The sequence below is a fragment of the Rattus norvegicus genome, chromosome 9 (genome assembly GCF_036323735.1).
Source record: "Rattus norvegicus strain BN/NHsdMcwi chromosome 9, GRCr8, whole genome shotgun sequence".
Taxonomy (NCBI): Eukaryota; Metazoa; Chordata; class Mammalia; order Rodentia; family Muridae; genus Rattus; species Rattus norvegicus.
The window spans coordinates 2003773-2026390 of record NC_086027.1 but is presented as its reverse complement, the minus strand read 5'-3'; the positions used below and the strand labels follow the sequence as shown (position 1 = coordinate 2026390).

At 49.5% G+C, this 22618-nt stretch overlaps 1 protein-coding gene and 1 non-coding gene across 2 annotated transcripts; one reads left to right on the top strand and one right to left on the bottom strand.

The window, feature by feature from the left end:
• Positions 1 to 7516: 7516 nt before the first annotated feature.
• Positions 7517 to 7680, bottom strand: LOC120094884 (U1 spliceosomal RNA). The gene has a single exon (XR_005489578.1). It is a non-coding gene; the product is annotated as a U1 spliceosomal RNA (small nuclear RNA).
• A 6429-nt stretch (positions 7681 to 14109) lies between these two features.
• Positions 14110 to 21555, top strand: Tubb4a (tubulin, beta 4A class IVa). Its single transcript, NM_080882.1, has 4 exons — positions 14110 to 14279; positions 15348 to 15456; positions 15585 to 15695; positions 19865 to 21555. The coding sequence occupies exons 1-4, from the start codon at positions 14223 to 14225 to the stop codon at positions 20920 to 20922; spliced, it is 1335 nt and encodes a 444-aa protein (NP_543158.1). The 5' UTR covers positions 14110 to 14222; the 3' UTR covers positions 20923 to 21555.
• Positions 21556 to 22618: the final 1063 nt, after the last annotated feature.

Below are 22618 nucleotides of genomic sequence, written 5' to 3'. Positions count from 1 at the left end.
AAATGAGGTAGATAACAGGAAATCTCTCATGGGGATGAGGGGGTTGCTGTATGCAGTGCTGGACGTAGAATACATTCATAGCAAAGGAGAGCTGTAATGTTTGAGTTGCTTTTCATAGTTAATGAATACATATGAGATCTATATTAGCTATATGTAACAATGAGTTAGGACATTTTCTTTTTTTTTTTTTTTTTTTTCTCGGAGCTGGGGACCGAACCCAGGGCCTTGAGCTTCCTAGGCAAGCGCTCTACCACTGAGCTAAATCCCCAACCCGAGTTAGGATTTTCATTCTGTATATAATTCTTTTTGATCATATCTGCCCCATTACCCTCTTACCTTTTTCATTTGATGTCTATGTTTTTGTATTTATATATTTTAAGTGTGTGAGTGTTTTGCCTACATGTACGTACATATACCCACATGCAGACACAGTATCCAGAGAAAGACGAAGATCCCCTTGTGGGTGCAAGAAACAGAACCCAGGTAGGTCCTCTGCAATAGCAGCAAGTGCTCTCCACCACTGATCCATCTCTCAGGTCAGAAGTGGAGTTACAGGCAACCGTGAGATACCATGTAGGTGCTAGGAAGCGAATGAGCAATGAGCACCTCAACCACGGACTGCCTCTCTACCTACATACCCATGGTCCTCCCTTGTCCCACCTATATACCCATGATCCTCCCTTGTCCCACCTACATACCCATGGTCCTCCCTTGTCCCACCTACATACCCATGGTCCTCCCTTGTCCCACCTATATACCCATGGTCCTCCCTTGTCCCACCTATATACCCATGGTCCTCCCTTGTCCCACCTATATACCTATGGTCCTCCCTTGTCCCACCTACATACCCATGGCCCTCCCTTGTCCCACCTATATACCCATGGTCCTCCCTTGTCCCACCTACATACCCATGGTCCTCCCTTGTCCCACCTACATACCCATGGTCCTCCCTTGTCCCACCTATATACCCATGGTCCTCCCTTGTCCCACCTATATACCCATGGTCCTCCCTTGTCCCACCTATATATCCATGGTCCTCCCTTGTCCCACCTATATACCCATGGTCCTCCCTTGTCCCACCTATATACCCATGGTCCTCCCTTGTCCCACTTTCACTCTCATTGGCCCCCTTCCTCTTCCTAAATATTTTTTGAGACTGGGTTTCATGGAACCCAGTCTAGGCAGCTCACTTCTTAACAAAGGATGACCTTGAATGTCTTCCTGTTCCTCCTGCCTCTACCTCCCAAGTGCTGGGATGACATGCTTCAGCCACTAGGAACTTAAGTGAGAAATACTCCCTCTGTTCTACCTAGGGGGCATCAGCCCACGTCATGTAGACTCATCAACCCATGTGCCATGTAGACCCAGAGACTCACCATAAAATAGGAAGCAAGGCGACGAAGGTCTTCCAGGGACGTTCTGAGCTGTGTGCCTTCACAGAACTCTGGACCTCCCTTTCTGGGAAAGCAGACAGCATTCCCTAGTCTGTAGCTGACAATCCTGAAGCGCTGTGCTTAGGACCTCAGAGGCAGGAAGCTCTAACCACCATGTTGAGCTGAGTTCCCCCTCCCTACCTTCCTCACCACCCACCCACGTGGTGAAGTGACCGTGAGCCCTAGCTGTCCTCAGAGCCTGGAAGAACTCAAAGGAAGAAAGCAGTTATAGGGACCTGCCCTACAGTGTCGGCCTAGAGACTCCTCTCCCACCTCTCAGGTCCACTGAACACATGTCCCCCAGAATTATAGTCACACATGGTATTTTCTGAGAAGAAAAGCAAAGGTTTGCTATCCCAAGGTTTCTAAGGCAGGATTCCATTTAAATTTGCTCTCACTACACTCAGTGTCAGCTAGAACGAGCTCCAGCAAAAGCTCCATCCCTGGACCACACCTCTAGCCCCTCATTGGAGGACTCTAGGTGGGGCTCCACCCCGAGGTCAAGCTCCCAGCCCTTCACTGGAGATTCTAGACAAGACCCCACCCTGACTGTGACCCCAAACCCTCACTGGGGGATTCTAGGCGAGGCCTAGCAATCTTCACGTCTCAGCCACTAAGCTGGGATGTTACATGTGCACTACCTTAAGCACTATAGTGTTAACTTTCTCTTTTGTTTTTTTTTGTTTGTTTGTTTGTTTGTTTTTTGATGTAGAGTGTACCCAAGTTGCCCAGGCTGGCCTCCAAGTCCTAGGTTCATGTCCACCTCCACCTCAGTGCTCCAAATGGCTAGGATGGCAGGTACTGGCCACCAGCACACCCAATGAGTGTCAACTGCTTTCTGTTGTCTTATCTTGAGTCAGATATTGATTGCTATCAGCCCAGGGCAGCCTCCGACTCCAATGTACTGAGCTTGCATGCACACACCAGCTGCCAGGCTTAAAAGTCAACTTCCCTGACCCTCCTATGGTGGCATATGGAAGCTTCACAGCATAGGTTCAAATCCCAGCCCCACCTCCTGAGCAAATACCTCTTGGCGCCTCAGTGTTCCCCTCTGAGACGTGAAATTAACACCAATGACTATCTCAAAAAGCAAGGTATCCGCAGTGCAAGAACCAGAATGTTGCCAGCGGGCACTCAGGAAGTGCAGCCATCGCCATCCTTGCCACTGGCAGCCTAGACAGCCTAGCATGTCTCGGTGTCTACACACATGGGCTTGAAGTACTGAAATTCAGTACCCAGTTCCCGCCTCCGAGATGACCTGCGAGGGTTCGAAGAGAACTACGCAGAGCCAGGATTCTGGAGGTGGAGTTAGGAGGATCAGGAGTTCAAGATCAGCCTCAGTTCCAAGTCTAGTTGCAGACCAGCCTGGGCTATGTGAGACCCCTAGACCACCAACAACAACACAACACAACAACAACGACAAAGCCCAGAAGCAGCAGAAAGTGAAGAGAACAGAAATCTCTCCAGTCATCAAGAGGAAATTGTTCAGATTAATGTCGATGAGATCACCAGTCACACGGAGCAAAGACAGTAGTTAGCTCATGTCTTTGAACCACCGTGACAGGCTCTTCCGGCCTGAGCAAACCAAGGGCTGCAGAGGAGTCTGCATTACAATTGCTTCCGGGGATTTGCTCACACTGCGGTGTGGCTCTAGCCTGCACTTCCCTGTGGGCAAAGTTTTGTTTGGGTTCCTCCTCTTTCTCCTCCTTCTCCTCCCTCCCTTCCCCTCCCCTCCTCCTCCTCCACTTCCTTTCCCCTCCTATCTTCCTCCTCCTCCTTCCTTTTAGCCATGAACAGCCTATAGTCAACTAGGCACCCAACAAGATAGAAAAGGTAGCTGTCTGGAGGAAGGGAAAATCAACAGGTACTCCCCTGAGAAAGTTGGAGGGGGCGGGCAGGCTGGGGACCCTTCAGAGGGGCAAGAGTTAGCTCAGTGATAGGAAATCAGCCAGGCTGAATAGAAAGGGAATCCCAGCCTGACTACTATCTGGAAGGGACTCCCCAGTGCTGGCAGAGGACACAGCCATTGGACAGTCACAGTTAAACAGAAACACAAATGACACCCACAGCCAGGACATAGAACAGACGCTCACAGTAACCACAAATCATCACAGTCACGCTCGTGCTCTCTCTCTCTCTCTCTCTCTCTCTCTCTCTCAAAGACAGAGACAGAGACAGAGACAGAGAGATCATTGTCAAACACACTGAAAAGGCAAGGTGTGGCCATTTATATCTGTCATCTGAGCATTTGGGATGCTAAAGTAGGGACATTGTCCCCAAGTTTGAGGCCAGCCTGACTATGTATGCTTCAGGCTAGCCTTAGCTATAAAGATAGACCCTGTCTCATGAGGACAGAAAGAGGAGAAAGGGGAAGAAAAGAGGTAAGAAAAGGGAAGAGATAAGAGTACTCCCACTCTGCTCTTCCAGGGTTAAGTCATCACATGGTGGCTCACAACCTCCTGTAATTCCAGATCCAAGGGGACGTGACGCCCTCTTCTGGACTTCATAGGCACTGCATGTCATCTGCACTTACCCTGAGACAGCTGAGACACACACATATACTGATAAATACAAGTAAAATGTTTAAACGTTTTTAAATATGCCGAGCGTATATAGCTCAGCCAACAATATTTGTCTCGTTAGCATGAGGATCTGAGTTTGATCCCCAGCACCCCTGGCTTCTTGTTTTGTTTTGTTTCGTTTCGTTTCGTTTCATTTAAAAGAAAAAAGACAAGCTGGCAAATGCTTATACTCTTAGCTCTGGAAAGTAGACCCAGGAGGATTCCTGGAACTCACTGGCAAACCATCCTTGACAAATAGCTCTGGGCTCCCCCAACCAGTGAGAGATTCTATCTTTAAAAAACAACTAGGTGGCTCAGCGGTTTAGAGCACTGGCTGCTCTTGCTCTTCCAGAGGACCCAAATTTAATTCCCAGCAGCCACATGGCAACTCACACCTGTCTGTAACTCCAGTTCCAGGGCTTCTGACACCTTCACACAGACATGCAGGTAGGCAAAACACCGAGCACGAAATGAAACAAATTAAAAACAAAGGCAAGCAAACAAGAAGAACAAAAACAGTATTCCACTAGGACATCCAGGTGCCAGCTCTGTGCAGAGCTACCTCCTGCTCAGCCGTGGATCCCAGCGCGGGACACACGCGCCCCCTTGTGGAAGGCATCCTCGACCCAGCTGCAGGGGATGCAGGTGGGAGGGTCTGCCCAGCATTCTGGCTGAGCCTTGGAAGGACGTGATGTTAGAACCTGGAAGCCCAGGACCGGCACCCCGGAGAAGCCTGTATAACCGCGGGATACGATCAGTGCGGATGTTGTAAGGGGAGCCAGGTCACTGTCCTTCCTAATGGGCCAGTGTCAGCAGCACGAAAGCGGCCAGAGCCCATGGGTGCCACTTGAGAGTAGAATCTGGTTTTCAAGCCCAGAAACTTCTCAGCCATTCTCCTTAGGCTCCGCCCACTTCCCAGTTGTCAATCTTCTGAGTCCTGCCGGTTCCCTTGACCCTTTCCACTTCCCTCCCATTCTACCTCTACTACCCTTCAGCTTCCAGGAGACACTTGTTAGTTCCTCCCACCTGTTCTGTCATTCCCTCTGAGTCCTGTCAACTTCCCAGTTGTCACGCTCTCTAAACCTTCATTTGCAGTCCTTCCCAATGGCACCTTCGCTTTCTCAAGCCCCACATCCTCGCTTCTCTGGTTCCTCCGACTTCTTTACCAATCACTCTAGGTTCTGCCCACTTTCCACTATCATCTTCTCTGGTCTTCCCTGACCACTTTCTCAGTCCCTCCCGGCTGCTCTGTCGTTCTCTCTACGCCCTGTCCACTTCCCCAGTCGTTAGCTTCCTAGAGTTTGTGGATTCCCACTTTTGACATCATTATCCCAGCCTCCTGCTTCACCCTCCCAGGTGGTTCGGTTCTCTTGCCCCGCCCACTTCCCTGCGATTCTCCAAAGGCCCCACTCAGGCCCTACCCCGGGCTTCATCGCCTTCTCTATCAGTGGTCCTTCCCGGCCTTCTGTGCCTTACAGACTCTCATTCAAGCTTCTGGACACACATACCTTTATTCTCTTTAAAATATAGTTTGCTTCTATTAATGTGTATGTGTTGTGTGTGAGTGGATGCTACAAGTCTTCAGAGAGGCCAGAGGAGGGGGTCAGCTAGAGTGATTAGGAGCAGGGTTTAGGTGCTGGGGACTGAACTCTGAGCCTCTGCAAGAGCAGCAAGTGCTCTTAGCCACTGAGCCATTTCTTTAGCCCCCGGCCCCCAGTTCAGAAGACCACCATACCAGGATATGGCCCAGCCTTGAGCCCCACTCCCTGAGAGATGATGGGGAAGGGGGAGACTGCCTGCCCCAGTGTATGCACTTGAACTGTTTGCCTATTCATTCCTTGTGGAATACAATGTGTGTTTGTGTCAACCGAGTGCTGGTGGGGGCGGGGGGAGAAAAGGGCTTTGTATAAATGTGGCTTCCAGCCCACCACAGTTGGCATGCACAGGTGTGTGTCTCTTTGTTGGAAGAGTGTGTACTGCATATCTGGTCTGCCCTGTTTGACCAAAAGTCAACTTGAGGAAAGCCTATGGTCCCACCAATCCAGGGATGAACTGGAAATAACCTAGAAGCAGAAACTGAGGCAAGGACCATGGAGGAAATGAAACCTACTTCCTCCTGGAAGTTCAGCCTGCCTTTTCTGCATCCCAGGATCTCCTGCCCAGTCGATGTCACTGTTCACAGTGGGCTGTGTCACACCTGTCAGAAATCAAGAAAATGCCCCACAGGCCAATCTGATGGACTCAATGCTGTCTGAGTCACCCATGTTGCCTTAAGCAAGCCCTTGCCCAAGTCAACTTGACACAAGGTAGAGAGAGAGTCGTCAGAGAGGAGGGAGTTCACAAGAGAAAATGCCTCCATGAGTTATAACTGCAGGCAAGCCTAGAGGGGATTTTCTTTTCTTTTTTTCCTTTTCTTTGAGGGAGGGGGGTTGACAGAGTTTCTCTGTGTAGCCCTGGCAGTCCTGGGCTCACTCTGTAGACCAGGCTGGCCTCAAACTATGCCTGCCTTTGCTTCCGAGCACTGGGATTAAAGGCATGCACCACTTGGTCTGGCATGGTATTTTTTAAATTAGTGATTGATGTGGGAGGCCCAGCCATCTGTGGGTGGGGCCATCCCCGGGCTGGTGGTCCTGGGTTCTCTAAGGAGCAGACTGAGCAAGCCATGAAGAGCAGCCAGTCAGCAGCACCCTCCATGGCCTCTGCACCAGCTCCTGCCTCCAGGTTCCTGCCCAGTTTAGGTTTTTGTCCTGACTTCCTTAGATGATGAACAGTGATGTGGAAGCATAAATAAACCCCCCAACTTGCTTTGACCACCAGATTTCATTACAGAAATAGTAACCTGGCTTTTATTAAGAATTATTTATTAAGTCCTAATAAACTCATTGCCTCATCAAACTGAGCCTGGACATAACTGTTTCTGTTTTTCTTTCTTTCTTGGGGTTCTGCCTGGTGGTCTCTCTTGGTGTCCAGTGGTACCTGTATCTTCCCCAAGGCTTGTGGGCTTGAGGCTTAGACATCTGCTTGACCATTATGTCAGTCCTTTTTCTGGGAGAACCAAAGTATAACTCGTCCTTTTGTCAGTTTGAGTTTGTCAGCCAAGGCCTCCAGAGCCTCCTCCTTAGGGCGGCGTTCTTTCAGGAAGTGCTCATTTAGCTCCAGGAACTGCTCATAGTTGACCCCAAGTTTCCATGGCTGCAGGCCAGACTTGGACTTGTCTCCATCTCAGTTTCTTCTCTCTTGGCTGCAGCTCACTTGAGTTCCCTTCTTCAGTTTTCTTTCTTTCTTTTCTTGAGTTGTCATTTTTAATTTATTATCTGAGTGTTTCACCTGCCTATATGACTGTGCCTCGATGTGCGTGGGACCCATGGGGGCCAGAATTGGGCAACAGATCCTGTGGAACTGAAGTCACAAATAGCTGTGAGCCATCGTGTGGGTGTGGCAAACTGAACCCCAGTCCTGTGCTAGAACAAGTGCTTTTAACGCTGAGCCATCTCTCTAGCCCCCTTGGTTGTTTTGTTTTTTGGGGGGGGAGCACGAACTCAGTCCCCCACTACCACAAATTATGCAGTCGAGTTTCCCGCATTTGGGAAAATTGCAGGGGTCAGCACATCCAGAGTGCAATGGATAAGCCTCGCCCTGGGAAAACCACCTTCATGATCATGGTATCTCCCCTGCCAGGTAAGTCCTCTTGGTTGTTTTGAGACAGGGTCTTACTATGTAGCCCTGGCTGCTATGTCGACTCGGCTGGCCTCAAACTCCCAAATGCTGGGGTCAAAGGTATATACCACCACACCTGACTGGGATCGGTTTTTTGGGTTTTTTTTTTTTTTTTAATTTGTTCTTCCAGAGGTCCTGAGTACAATTCCCAGCAAGCACACAGTGGCTCACAACCATCTGTAAAGTAATCTGGTGCCCTCTTCTGGCATGCAGATGTACATAGAATATTCATATACACAAAATCAATAAATAGTTTCAAAAAGGAGAAAACCATGGAGGGCCTTTGCACTGTAAGCCTGAATACTTCCCTCCATACACCACAACTTCTGTCGGTGTTTCCTCCCATTCATAGACAAATACGATGGCCATATGCCATCATCGCCCGTCCGTACATATGCACTCCAAAGAGGACACGGCCTTTATGAGGAGCAGAGGCTAGGCTGGGACAGTATCTCCATCTGCACCCTTCTTCTCAAGGCTAAGGAAGGGAGTCAGGAGCAGCTGAGATGAAGCTGCCTGGCTGTCCCAGAGTACACTGAGAAAGCTCAAGGGGCTGGGCTCAGGGCTCAGTGAGTAGACTGCCTGCTGAGCGTGTATCAGGTTCAAAGTCCCCAGCATGGCACAGAACTGAGTGCAGCCCCTCTATCCTTCCAGAACACAGGATGTGAAGACAGGAGGATCAGGAGTTTCAGGCCAGTGAGGAACATATGGGAGGAAAGGAGAGAGGGAGAAGAGAGAAGAAGCAGAGGGGAGAGGAGGAGGCAAGGGGAGAGGAATGGGATACCTAGGGTATAGCCTTTGGTGTGGATCACCCTAAGAGAGAGCTCTCTGACATCAACCCCTTCCCTTCATGGTTTGTTTGGTGATGACAGGAGGTGACAGATCCCACCCCCTGCTCACATACAACTTTCATACTAACACCACACTGTTGGAAATAAATTCAGGCTCAAACATATATGCTGATGTCACATATGAGCCCAAGCATCCAGAACAATCCAGAAACATACATGCATAACCTTTTGGGAGCAGTGAGATAGGGTCTCGATACATAGCCTTGGCTAGCCTGAAAACTCCCCAAGTAGACCAGGATGACCTTCAACTCAGAGATATTCCTGCTGCTGTCTCCGAAGGTCTGGAATTAAAGGTTTATGCCACCATGACCAGCAAACTTTTTTACTTTAAGGACAGTGTCAGGCTGGGGAGATGGCTCAGGGTTAAGAGCACTGAGTGCTCCTCCAGAGGTCCTGAGTTCAATTCCCAACAACCACATGGTGGCTCACAGCCCTCTGTAATGGGATCCAATGCCCTCTTCTGGTGTGTCTGACAGTAACAGTGCACTCACATACATACAATTTAAAAAAAAAGACGTAAGGACAGTGTCCAGTCCAGGCTGACCTCAAACTGATTCTCCTGCCTCCGCTTCCCAAGTGCTGGGATGACAAGTGTGTGGTACCAACTCAGTTTATTCAGTTCTAGGAGTGAAGCCCAGGCTTCTGCTTTGTTTGGCTGAAAACTCTACTCCTTCTCCATATGAAGGAAGGAGCAAGCCATCTGACACAAAAGGCTGGGGTTTTCCCGTTCCCATGGTCCCCTTGGTCCCCAGGGTGACTCTTGCCTTCTTGCCTTCTTTATCCTACACAGAGCCCAGGAAGATGTGACCTACCTCCCATGCCTGCAGTTATGCTCACCAAACTGTGTGAAGATCTGTGAAGACCTAGCCTGCCCTGGTCTGTGATAAGTGCATATATTTAGTGGCGTGGGTTGCAGCCCCACCTTTTGGCTATGTGCCCACTAGAGCCACCTCCTTCCATTGCAAAAGCAGTGGGATCACAGGGTCTGCATTTGGCTAGCTGGTGTTGCAGGAAGGAACTGAGGAGACAGACACAGCTCAGCACCAACTCTACCCTCATCTCGGGGGATCCCTCTACTCCAAACACCCCTGTGCTCCAACAGAGAATACTGTGTCCTTTCTGGTTCATGGTCTTCGAAGATTAGCACTCATTGTCAATTTGATGACACAGTCTAGACTCATCTAGAAAGAGAGTCTAAATAAGGTATTGTCTGTTTAGGTTGGGCTGGGAGCCTGTCTATTGGATTCCCTAATTACATTAGCCAATATGTGAAAAACCAGCCCACTGTGGGCAGCGCCATTCCATAGTTAGAGATCTTAGATAGTGTAAGAGTGGAGAAATGAAGCTAAAAGTGAGAAGCAACGAGACAAGCATGCAGGCACTCATTTCTCTGCTCGTGACTGAATGTCACATGACCAGCTCCCATCTTGACTTCTCCACAACAGTTGAGCTATAACCTAGAATCGTAAGCCAAAATAAGCCCCTTTTCCCCATAAGTTATTTTTTTGTCAGAGTGTTTTCTTGCAGCAGCAGACTTAAAACTAGAACAGAGTTCAAGGGTGGGTTGTTCTTCCTGGGTAGGAGATTCATTAGAGTTATGAAGTCCATAGATGAACAGATAACAGCACAGTGTGAGCTCTGGAGAGAGACCAGGCCCGCATGGCAGAGTCCTGCCCCTCCTTAGATGTTAGAGGACTGAAAGGGCCAGAGAGGTCAAGGACAGCACAAGAAAACCTACAGAATCAGCTAACCTTGGCACATAAGGACTCACAGAGACTGAACCACCAACCAGAGAGCATGGTGGGATAGACCTAGTCTCCCTATATGTATATAACAGCTTGGTCCTCATGTGGGACTTCTAACAGGAAGAAAGGATGTCTCTGACTCTGTTTACCTAACTGGATGCCTTGTCTAGTCTCGAGAAGAGAAGGTGCACCCAGTCCTAATATAGTTTGACATGCCAAGGCATGTCTCTCCTCCTCTGAGGAGAAAGGAAGAGCATAAAAGAAGGGCATAGAAGAAGGGTAGGTGAGAGGGAGGGTGTGGGAGGAGAGGAGGGGGATGTTCCGATCAGATGTAAAGTACATTAATTAATTAATTAATTAATAAAAAATAAAATTATATCTGTTAAAAACAGAAGTTGAAGGTGGAGGTTATAAGTCACAAGACTGAGGAGCAGCCCATGGTACATGCTGGAACTGCCTTCCAGCTGTCTGAATCAGCTCAGGATGAAAAGGGCAAGGATCTAGAACAACAAGTCATTGGAGATAGGGAACAAATTGTCAGGGATTGTTACCATTTAACAAAAATGGAGTGGCCCTGGCTAACACCCCTCACTCAAGTAAACACACACACAAGCACACACACATACAATCCACAGTGACAGGCAGTGCTTGGATTAGACTTAGTATCCCTGCCCTAAACCCACACAAAATAGTCATTTGCATCTCCATCTCCCATCCCCACAGCTGAAGAGAACTCAAGCCAAGCCAGGACCACTTACTAAACTAAGTACCACTAGGACACAGAGAAGCAAGACCTACCTATGTCATGGCCTAAGATCAGGATGAGGAACTGGCAGGAAGCTCCGGGGAGAGACTGTGAGTTGGATGTGGGGAAGAGGTGTTAGTGTAGCCACCCCTTACAGCACAGATCCCCAACCCTTACAAAGACAGGGCAGATCCAGGACTGGATCAACTGCACTCACACAGCCAACACCCAGCATGCGTGGGAGAATATGCACAGGTGCATGCCCTGGCTGCAGGTTTCCTGATGGTGTGGGACCCTAGCAACAGTGTATTCTTCGAAGGAAAGACGTTTGGCCACCAGCTTGTTTTATTTGTCTAATACCAAGCAACAAAGTAGCAGGAGTCCTGCAAGCGCTGTTGAGAGACTGGGTTTGGGATGTTCCGGTTCATGGCCTATTTCCAGCAACAAAATGTCTCCACATTGTAGTCCGGCTCTCCACCTTCCTTGGGCCTCCATTTCCGATTTCCAAAATTGGCATGAGCCTGTACCTCCAATCACTGTGTTAAAACCTAAGCAAGCACCAAGTACCCATAAAGCACTTAGAAAAGGATGTGGTCATTGGATTTAGGCTAAATATCCTTACTTTGTTATGTAGTGCTGGAGATGGAATAAGGGACAGACACATTCTAGGCAGAGGCTCCACTCTGACCCCTCACTGAGGGATTCTAGGTGGGGCTCTACCCCAATCACCCCAATCCCCTCACTGATGATTCTAGACAGAAGTTCTACTACTTCGTGTTTTCAGAAGTTTAATTCCACGCTGTTTAAACACTCACAGCTGGGGAAGTCATAGCCTTGCAGGAGGAGGAGGCTTATTCCTGTTGTTCTTCTAAGTTGATTGACTTCTAAACATTTATGTTTATACCCACAGACAAGTGCTATTCCCAATCTTGAGCAGAGAAGATTCCGCAGGGGGGAGTGGTGAATGCAGAAGCTCCTGAACCGCTTAAGGTGCTAAGAATGAGGCATGCTCAGCCCCAAACAGGATGTTAATACCCTGCCAGCTAAAGTACTGGGAACATAAGAGGGGTAACTTTTAGCAGGACCACAGTGGCATCTTCTGGGTAGGCACAACACAGATATTGCAGTCATAAACAGACAGAGGCTTCTGCAACCTGCACAAGATTGATTCTATCAGCAATCAATCATGGGTTGGAGAAGGGCTTATGGGACCACATCTCTCCTTGCTAAACTATTGGTTTCTAATGACTTCTGGCAGAGTGGTAACCAATTTCTACAGTGTTATACCCATGGATGTGCACCAGAATCCAAAGGCTACCCATGACTACACAGACATTCCTGGTACATCTCAATGGGCTACAAGACAAAAAACTGTGAATGTAGGATAGGGAAGGGTAGAAAGGAGGGGGGCTGATAGGAGTGGGAGGGAGATAAGAGGGGATGGGGTCAGGCATTACCAGTCAAATTAATTTAAAAATCTGGGGGTTGGCTGGAGATGCTTCAGTGATTAAGAGCTCTGGCTGCTAAAGGACCTAGGCTCCCACATAGCAGCCCACAAGTATCTGTAACTCCAGTCCCAGGGGATCTATGTCCTCTCTAGCTTCTGGTGGCACTATATGTATGTGCAGTACACAGACAGACATGCAGGCAAAACACCCATATACATAAATAAATAAACAAAATAAAACCAAAACAGGAAAACTTGAAGTTGAGGGGGGTGAATTTGGAAGAAAACAATTTGACTAAGAAAGAGAGAAGGGAGGGAAGGAAGGAGGGAGGAAAAAGCTTCAGTCTTTGGCCAGCTGGCAACATCACAATTGGGTCTGCAATGAGGGAAAATTGGCATGGTGTTTATGAGCTGGGACTCCAAGCATTCATGAGTCCCTGATCCCCATGCCCAACACCATAGAACATGGTGGTGCACACTCAGGAGGTGGAGGCAGAAGGATCAGGAGTTTAAGGTCAGCCTTGGCTACAGCATGCAGTTCTGAGGGGCAATCTCTCAAAGCAAGGAACACAGCAAGGAGTACCTGTAGCCACAGGGGATGCCTGGAAAAACAGAAGAACTCATGGAATCCAGCGGTCCATGGTCAACAAGAACGATCAAGACTGGAGCATTGTAGACGGTAAAGACCAAAATGCACGGACACCCTCTAACCTCCACATATGCTCAGACAAACTCACGAACATACAAGGGTGTTTTAGATGTCACTTTCAGGCCAAGTGTGTTCTCTTGTAATCCCAACAGTCCAGATGCTGAAGGCAGGAAAGTCATGAGTTCAAGGCCAGCCTGGGCAACATAGTGACATAGGGGAACAACAGCTACATAGGAAATCCTGTATAAAAGAAAGAAATATCAATAACAAGTGTTGACGTGGGGAAAGCTCCATGCTGTTTGTGGGGTCCAGTTATGAGTCTTAGCCTCTGTCAATTCCCAAGCCCTCCTGCGGTGATATCCATCTTGCAAAAGACCCACGTCCCAGCTAACAAGAGCCTTCCAGCGCTCCTCAAAGCATAAAAGGAAACCAGTAGAAGGATCCCAGAAGAGACCTCCAGGAACCAATGGTATGTCTCACACACCTGCCACCTTGAAACCAACTCTGGAGATCCTGGAGCTCAGAGCCACCGCCCTTCCCCACCTATAAAAGGTTCTAAGGAAGCAGGCGGTCTCAAAGGAATGAAGAAGAGAGAAGCAGACAGAGAAATTGAGGCAGAGGCTGGGGCTGAGATGGAGGACATTGTCCTAGATGCTGTTTACAAGACTCCGTGGCGCCTTTCCATCCAGCCTCTGTGAAACCCGAGTGGAGAGGAAGGATGGCGCCTGATGGAGGCGCCTGCTGGGAAACTAGAGCGGAGATAGAACGGGACTCTGAGGTCTCAGAGAAAGTGCTTGGCGCGGGAGGGGGAGAGGGGATTCCTACACCTCCGGGGCCCCTCCCTCCACCCACCCCCTCCATAACTCCAGTTTCCCCATCCTTCACTGCAAGTATCCTAGGCGGGCCCAGGAGGCGGAGCATGAGGGTGACCTGGCGGTGACGCGGGTACGGCTCCACTAATATAGAGACGCCCGGGGGCGCAGAGACAGAGCTCTGCAGCCATCTCCTCCAGAGACGGAACCACAGCGACCGGTTGACACCCGTCCATCAGCCGCCACCAGCAGCACCCCCATCATGCGGGAAATCGTGCACCTGCAAGCCGGGCAATGCGGCAACCAGATCGGGGCCAAGGTACGCCAGGCTGGGTAACGGGGTGGGGATGCAGAGGGGCTCGGAAATGGCTCCTTGGCTCCCCCAAGACTCGCCCAGGAATTCTGCATCCCAGGTGGAGGAGGGGAGCCAGGGCAGAGGCACACTGGGAACAAAGAGGCTGATGATGGGGGCAGGGCCTGGCCTTGTGTCCCTTGGCCACAGCTGGCCTCACAGCTGGGCCACTGTCACCCTCAGTTGCCCGGCACAAAGAGGCACGGCCCCTCCTCCCAGGGCTGCTGCTGGGATAGACTGGCACCAAGTGGCTCTGGTGGGGGCCAAGCTTCTCCCTACCCCCAACTTCTTCCTTCTTGCTGGCTCATGCTTTGCTGGGCTCTGAGTTCCCAGTCATCTCGCAGACAGACAGTCAATAACTGGAGAAGAGTGTCCTAAACACAGCATCGCATCGCTCAGCCCTTCCTCACTAGTACTGTGACCTACTCTGACGTCTTAGTACTTGGTAGGTAGAGGCGGGAGCCCAAAAATAGCCTCCTGTACACAGTAAATTAGTAGTCAGCCTGGGCTACATGAAATCCTGTGTCAAAAAAAAAAAAAAATAAGGGGTGGGGGCTGTAGCTCAGTAAGTTGAGCCCTTGCCCAGGAGTTGTGGTAGACACCTGTCATCCCAGCCACTAGGCTGGGTTGAGGCAGGAGGATCAAGAGTTCAATATCATCCTACGCTACCTAGTGAAATTTCAGGCTAGCCTGGGCTTTTGAAGACACTGCATAAAAATATATATATACACATACATACATACATACATACATACATACATACATACATACATACAATTTTAAGACAGCAAGTCAAAAAAGCTATTCAACCCTTCCCATCACCTCCATCACCAAACAAACAATAGGCCAGGCAACATGGTTCCTCCAGGGCTTATGGCCAAGCAAGCTGGACAACACAAGTGTGACCTCTGGAAGAGCAGTCAGTGCTCTTGACCGCTGAGCCACCTCTCCAGCCCATAAAATGGTTTTTAATGTTTTAAAACAATAACAACAGAAAGGACAATCTATTTATTTCCCCTCTTCCCCATCCTCTAGTTCTGGGAGGTCATCAGTGATGAGCATGGCATCGACCCCACTGGGACCTATCATGGGGACAGTGACCTCCAGCTGGAGAGAATTAATGTCTACTACAACGAGGCCACAGGTAGGGCAGCCAGTGGGGTGGCACAGGGGTAGGAGTGGGGAGGTGCTGTTAAGAAGGGACAGGATGTGCCCTGGAGCCTGCTGGGCCTGGTACTCACCCCAGCTACCCTCCATCTGCCATCCCCACAGGTGGAAATTATGTTCCCAGAGCCGTGCTGGTTGACCTAGAACCTGGCACCATGGACTCCGTCCGCTCTGGCCCTTTTGGCCAGATCTTCCGGCCAGACAACTTTGTGTTTGGTAAGTCCCTCTCCAGTGTGGGCACACGTTTGGTTTTATAAGTGCTTAAAGGGGGTTGGGGATTTAGCTCAGTGGTAGAGCGCTTGCCTAGCAAGCACAAGGCCCTGAGTTTGGTCCCCAGCTCCGGAAAAAAAAAAGAAAAGAAAAAGAAAAAGAAAAATATAAGTGCTTAAAGAATATTTTGTAACTAACACCAAAGAACCTACCATGTGAGAACATTTAGGGATTTGATTAGGCACACCAAGAGAACCCTGGGAGACAATCAGACACAGCTGAAGGGCTTTCTTAAACAGGAGTTTCTATGTTTAGATGCAGCATCTCTAGCCTAGGCTAACCTCCAACTCTATGTAGGTGAGGTTGGCCTTAAACTAACTTATGCAGCTTAAGATAACCCTGAGTTCCTGATCTTCTTGCCCCTGCCTTCCCAGTTCTGGGATGGCCAATGGGTTTCTGTGGTGCTGGCATGGAGCCTAGGACTTTGTGCATGCCAGAGGAGCACTCTACCCATGAAGGTCAGCCCCTATCAGAACACTCTACCTGCTAAGCCCAGCCTCAGGGAAGCACTCTGCCCCCTAAGCCCAGCCCCACAGGAGCACTCTGCCCCCTAAGCCCAGCCCCACAGGAGCACTCTGCCCCCTAAGCCCAGCCCCAGGGGAGCACTCTGTCCCCTAAGCCCAGCCCCATACCTCTGGAGACCATGTGCTTAGGAAGGACTGAGCAGGTTTTTTGTAGATTCCACTCTACTTTCTGGAAGGGATCTGAGCTCAGAGGAGTCCAGAGTCAGAGGGTTGGTGTTTGTCCGTCTGTCTCCAGTCTCCCTCCTTTTGATGTCAGCTCCACAGGGATAGCAGGGAGTCAGGGAGCAATCGGGTGACTGTTTTGTTCTCTGCTGCAGCCCCAGCAAGTGGCCTTGGGCAAGTGAGTTTCCCTTTCTGATGGATACAAAATTTGTGTTAGAGAATGCATGCCTGAGTGGGTATGATGAATACAAGGTCCTCTGAAAATGACTGTAGAGAGAAAGATACAGAGAAATGAGGTGGGCCAAAGAGCGTGGACACAGAGTCTGAGAGACAGACTGAAGGGGGAGGGGGAGGATGAGGGGTGGGGGGGGGTGGAGATGGGGCAGGGGGAAGGGGGGTAAGGAGGAGGACAGGGAGGGGTGGGAGGAGGAGGAGTTAAGAAAGAGAGGCAGAGGAAACTGGAGAGACGGCTCAGTGGTTAAGAGCGCCAACTGCTCTTCCAGAGGTCCTGAGTTCAATTCCCAGCAACCACATGTAATGATATCTGAAACCTTCTTCTGGTGTGTCTGAAGACAGCTACAGTGTACTCACATATGTTAAATAAATAAATAAATATCTTAAGAAAGAAAGAAAGGCAGAGAGAAAAGAAAGGGAAAAACTAAAAAGAGGCTTGGGAGATGACTGTAAAGTGTTCAGTATGCAAGCATAAAAATGTGAGTTCAAATTCTAAGCAGCCATTTAAAGAGACAGGCATGAGGATTTATGTCTGTAGCCATAGCTCTGGGGGATTCCCTGGAGTTCACTGTCTAGCCAAGTGTTGAGTGAGAGACCATGTCTCAAAGTAAACAAACAGACAAAGTGGTGAGAGAGAGAGGAAGACACCAGACATTGACCTCTGGCCTCCCTACACCTGTGTAGACACAGGCACGCACACGCAGGTACACACACACACACACACACACACACACACACGTGTGTACGGGTGAAATGGACAGAGGTCTGCGGGAGGGAGGTGAGGTGAGGGGCGGTGAATATCGATGGAAAAGGAACTCCAAATAGACAGACTGGCCTGTGCAAAGGTCCCAGAGCAGGACACAGCTCTGTGTGATGGAGAAGCAGCCAGGAGGCCCGTGTGACTGACTATAGAAGAGGGAATGAGGAAAAATGGAGGACCAGACCGGAGGGAACAGAGCTGCGGGAGTCTGCCTTGTGGGCGGCAGGTCCAGTAGGAACCGGGTAGGAGGTGCAAGGAGAGCCTTTGAGACCTGACTCAGGTCACGGGCGCCCTCTGGCTGCTGCGAGGAGAACAGACCAGAGACTAGGAGGAGGCAGAGGAGATTTTCAAAGCTTAGATGAGGTACGATTTTACTTAGCTTTTTGTAGTAGCCTTCTAGCTTCTGGATGAAGGTGTGGCAAAATTGAAACACCTGCTATTAACTTTAATTATTATATCCTACAATAAGGAGATGGCTTAGCAGTTGACAGCACACCGTTCTAACAGGGGACCCTGTTTAGTTCACAGGATCCTGCTGTGCTTCAACCATCAACTCCAGAGCACCTGACACTTCTGAGGGCACAGACACACAGACAGAAAACTGCTCGTGCCCCCAAAAATGTAAATAAAATCAAAATGGAAAGATGACTGTAGGGTTGGGGATTTAGCTCAGTGGTAGAGCGCTTGCCTAGCAAGCACAAGGCCCTGGGTTCAGTCCCCAGCTCTGGAAAAAAGAAAAAAGAAAAGGAAAAAAAAGAGTAAAAAAAAAAGATGACTGTAGAATTAAATTTATCACATTTTAAAAGTTGATTGATAATAAAGTATTGATATTATTTGTGCCTATTACTATATTAGATGGTTGTCAGTAATAATAGTAATAGTTGTGATGTTACACAGGAGGGTTACTGCAGACAATAATGATATACAGGATCTCATGCAGCTGAGGGGAGAATCTTAAAATGTTTTTAGGATAAATAATATTGATGTGTGTTTGGGGAGGTTGGTATCTTTATCCTAATTCAAATATTATATAGTGTGGACCTGTGTCAAAATACAGTGTGGCCCCCCACAGATGTGTATGATTTTATGTCTTGGCTGAAAGATAAATCTGGAGGCTAGTGACAGAGGAGCAGCTAGCGATGGAGGAGCAGCTAGTGATGGAGGAGCAGCTAGGAGGCTTATGTGGCTGGAGCAGAGGGTATGAGGGGAAGAGATAGAGGCAGAGGGGACAGGGGACGGGGCAGGGTGGGCACCACAGACACTGGGTTTCCTGATGTCTATCAGCATCTCAGTATTCAGTGGAGTAAGAGGAGCAGGAGTTCAAGATTATCCTGAGCTACTCATGGGGTTCAAGACCAACCTTGTGCTAAATAAACAAATAATCTGGAGCCCAGCGTGGTAGTCTATTCTGGTCAGCCAGAGCTACACAGTGAGAACCCTTAAAAAGAAAAATAAAATTCACCAAAGACAAACCACTGAGGGCTGGAGAGATGGCTCAGTGGTTAAGAACACTTGCTGCTCTTCCAAAGGACCTGAGTTCGAGTCCTATGTCAGGTGGCTCACCTCTTATATCCACAGAGGGAGGCTCTAATACCCTCTAGGGGCTGTAGGGCTGAGTGTACTTATCTGCACGCACACACGCATAAACATAGAACTTTTTTGGTTGGTTGGTTGGTTGGTTGGTTTTTAAAGTCTGACTGTGTAAACAAGCTGGCCTTGTGCTCTGCCTCCCCAGTGCTGAGGTTAAAGGTACACACCACCATATCCAGCTAAAACAAAGCTATTAAAATATTGAATGAATGAATGAAAAAATAAAACTGGGGTTGGGGATTTAGCTCAGTGGTAGAGCGCTTGCCTAGCAAGCGCAAGGCCCTGGGTTCGGTCCCCAGCTCCGAAAAAAAAAAAAAAGAAAGAAAGAAAAAGAAAAAAATAAAACTAACCATCACAGTCCCCAAAAGTAAATTAGATCAGTAAAATAACAATGCTAGCAGTCTTTTCATTGTTATCTATTAGTTACTGAATCTCATGTAGCCCAGGCTGGCCTCCAACTCATTATGTAACTGTAGCTAGTCCTCTAGCTGCTACCTCCTGAGCTGCAATGAGAGTGAGGCCAGCACACCTGGCTTCTGTTGTGACAAGGTTGGAGCTCTAGGCCTCAAGCATGCTAGGCAGAGCTCTATCCATGGAGCCTAGCCAGGTACTCTTTTTTTTTTTTTTTTTTTTTTTTTTTTTTTTTTCCCCGGAGCTGGGGACCGAACCCAGGGCCTTGCGCTTCCTAGGTAAGCGCTCTACCACTGAGCTAAATCCCCAGCCCCCTAGCCAGGTACTCTTAACATATTCTAGTCTAATGATTCAGATATTAGGGGGCAGTGCAGATGGGTTGGTGGGTCCACCCCTCCCCCATACCTACAAATTCAACCCTGTCCCTTCCCCAGGTCAATCTGGAGCAGGCAACAACTGGGCCAAGGGTCATTACACTGAGGGCGCAGAGTTAGTGGATGCAGTCCTGGACGTGGTGCGCAAAGAGGCTGAAAGCTGCGACTGTCTCCAGGGCTTCCAGCTCACCCACTCGCTCGGAGGTGGCACAGGCTCAGGGATGGGGACCTTGCTCATCAGCAAGATCCGGGAGGAGTTCCCAGACAGGATCATGAATACGTTCAGCGTAGTGCCATCGCCCAAGGTGTCTGACACGGTGGTGGAACCCTACAATGCCACACTGTCTGTGCATCAACTGGTGGAGAACACTGATGAGACCTACTGTATCGACAATGAGGCCTTGTACGACATCTGCTTCCGCACTCTCAAGCTGACCACGCCCACCTACGGGGACCTCAACCACCTAGTGTCGGCCACCATGAGTGGGGTGACCACCTGCCTGCGCTTTCCCGGCCAGCTCAATGCAGATCTACGCAAGCTGGCTGTGAACATGGTGCCGTTCCCCCGTCTCCACTTCTTCATGCCAGGATTCGCACCCTTGACCAGCAGGGGCAGCCAGCAGTACCGAGCCCTCACCGTTCCTGAGCTGACCCAACAGATGTTCGATGCTAAGAACATGATGGCCGCGTGCGACCCGAGACACGGTCGCTACCTGACCGTGGCTGCTGTCTTCCGAGGACGGATGTCCATGAAGGAGGTGGACGAGCAGATGCTAAGTGTGCAGAGCAAGAACAGCAGCTACTTCGTTGAGTGGATCCCCAACAACGTCAAGACAGCCGTGTGTGACATCCCACCCCGAGGCCTGAAGATGGCAGCCACCTTCATCGGCAATAGCACAGCCATCCAGGAGCTGTTCAAACGCATCTCAGAGCAGTTCACCGCCATGTTTAGGCGCAAGGCCTTCCTGCATTGGTACACGGGTGAAGGCATGGACGAGATGGAGTTTACGGAAGCAGAGAGCAATATGAACGACCTGGTGTCCGAGTACCAGCAGTATCAGGATGCCACGGCTGAAGAGGGCGAGTTCGAAGAGGAGGCCGAAGAGGAGGTGGCTTAAGTCTTCAGCCATCGCTCTGCCCCCGGGGCACACCAGCAAATCTTTGACCCTGAGCACCCCACCTCTGCACCCAGCTGCTCGTTCCCTTGGATTCCGTGAGCATCTTCACCATGACGGCCAAGGCCAAAGCCCAGGTTGCTTCATCTGTTTCACCCTTAACTCCTAAACCCCTCTGTCTCTCCAACCGAGGCAGTTTCCATGAGAGCCCCCAACAGACACACACACACACACACACACACACACACACACACACACACACTCCACCTCCTTAAATCTTGAAAAGCCTTTCTTTCATCCCCTATCCCTTCCCCAGCACTCCTGAATAGTTCTCCACCTCTGACACACTCAGACATTTCTCTAGATCTTGACTTAACCTTTTACCCAGCCTCCAAGCCCTCTCACTTTGCCTTACCTCTGATCTCCCAGCTCCCCACTGCTGACCCAGCACCTTCACTCTGGCTCCCATAGGTCCCTGTGTGTTCCTGCCCTTGTGCCTTAGTTAGTTCCTACCAGAGAAGTGCTGGAGAGGAAAGAGAGGCCTATTGCCTGGGGTGAGAGAGCCCCTCCCTATGCACCCCACCCCGCTCTCCCCTGCAGACCCTCCATCAATAAATGAGTCATTGCTTTGTTGTGGCTTTCTGTTTGATTTCGTTTCTTCTCAAGGCTCAGCTAAGGAGTGGAGGGGCCCACAGAGTGGAAGAGGGCCACTGAGGGCTACAGGAGTGGTGGAGTACAGGGATTGCAAGGCCAAACAGACCGGAGCAACTCAGTGGTTTAAGATAAGCCACTTGCACACCAGAAATAAGCATTCTCTCTGCCCTTGTTACCAAAGTTGGGGCCACAGTCTGTACTCTAACAAATCAGATAAGATCTCTTCATCATGGCCTATCTTGGAAAGATAGAGCTGAGGGCCCCTGATTTTTCCCCCTCTTTCCAGTGTGGCTGCACTGAATGAATCTTCTGCTGCTGCATTTTGTTTAGTTTGGGTTTTGGTGTTTTTGAGACAGGCTTTCCCTATGTAGAGAGTTCCAGGTTGTTCTGGAACTTACTGTGAGGCCCAGGCTGACCCTGAACTCACAGAGCTTTGCCTGCCTCTGCCCCCTAAGAGCTAGGATTTAAAGGTGTGGCTGATTGGCTTCAAGGATGTGTAGCCATACTTAAGACTTTTTTTAAATTGTATTTCAATATAATATTGGTTTTCTTTCTAATTAAGTGAATGGGTATGTGAAGCCAGAGGTACCAGATCCTCTGGAGCCATGTGCATGGCTCATCACTTACTTACATCCTGTGTGTCTCAGGGTTTCCGTTACTGAGAAGGGACTCCGTGACCGAGGCAGCGCTTACAAAGGACAACATTTAATTGGGGCTGGCATACAGGTTCAGAGGTTCAGTCCATTATCATCATGGCTGTGTCCAGCCAGACATGGTGCTGGTGAAGAAGCCAAAAGTTCTACTTCGGGGTCGGGGATTTAGCTCAGTGGTAGAGCGCTTGCCTAGCAAGCGCAAGGCCCTGGGTTCGGTCCCCAGCTCCAAAAAAAAGAAAAAAAAAAGTTCTACTTCTTGATCCAAAGACAGTCAGGAGAAGACTGTCTTCTTTCCGGCAGCTAGGAGAAGTGTCTCAAAGCCCATGCCCTCCATGATACAGCTGGAGGAGTCCAACAAAGCCATGCCCACTCCAATAAGACCAAACCATTGC

Bases quoted from the DNA above. Each gene is read 5' to 3' on its own strand.
- Tubb4a (NM_080882.1), top strand. From the start codon at position 14,223: ATGCGGGAAATCGTGCACCTGCAAGCCGGGCAATGCGGCAACCAGATC. The intron at 14,280-15,347 runs GTACGCCAGGCT...CCCATCCTCTAG, and splicing joins GCAACCAGATCGGGGCCAAG to TTCTGGGAGGTCATCAGTGA. The intron at 15,696-19,864 runs GTAAGTCCCTCT...TCCCTTCCCCAG, and splicing joins GCCAGACAACTTTGTGTTTG to GTCAATCTGGAGCAGGCAAC.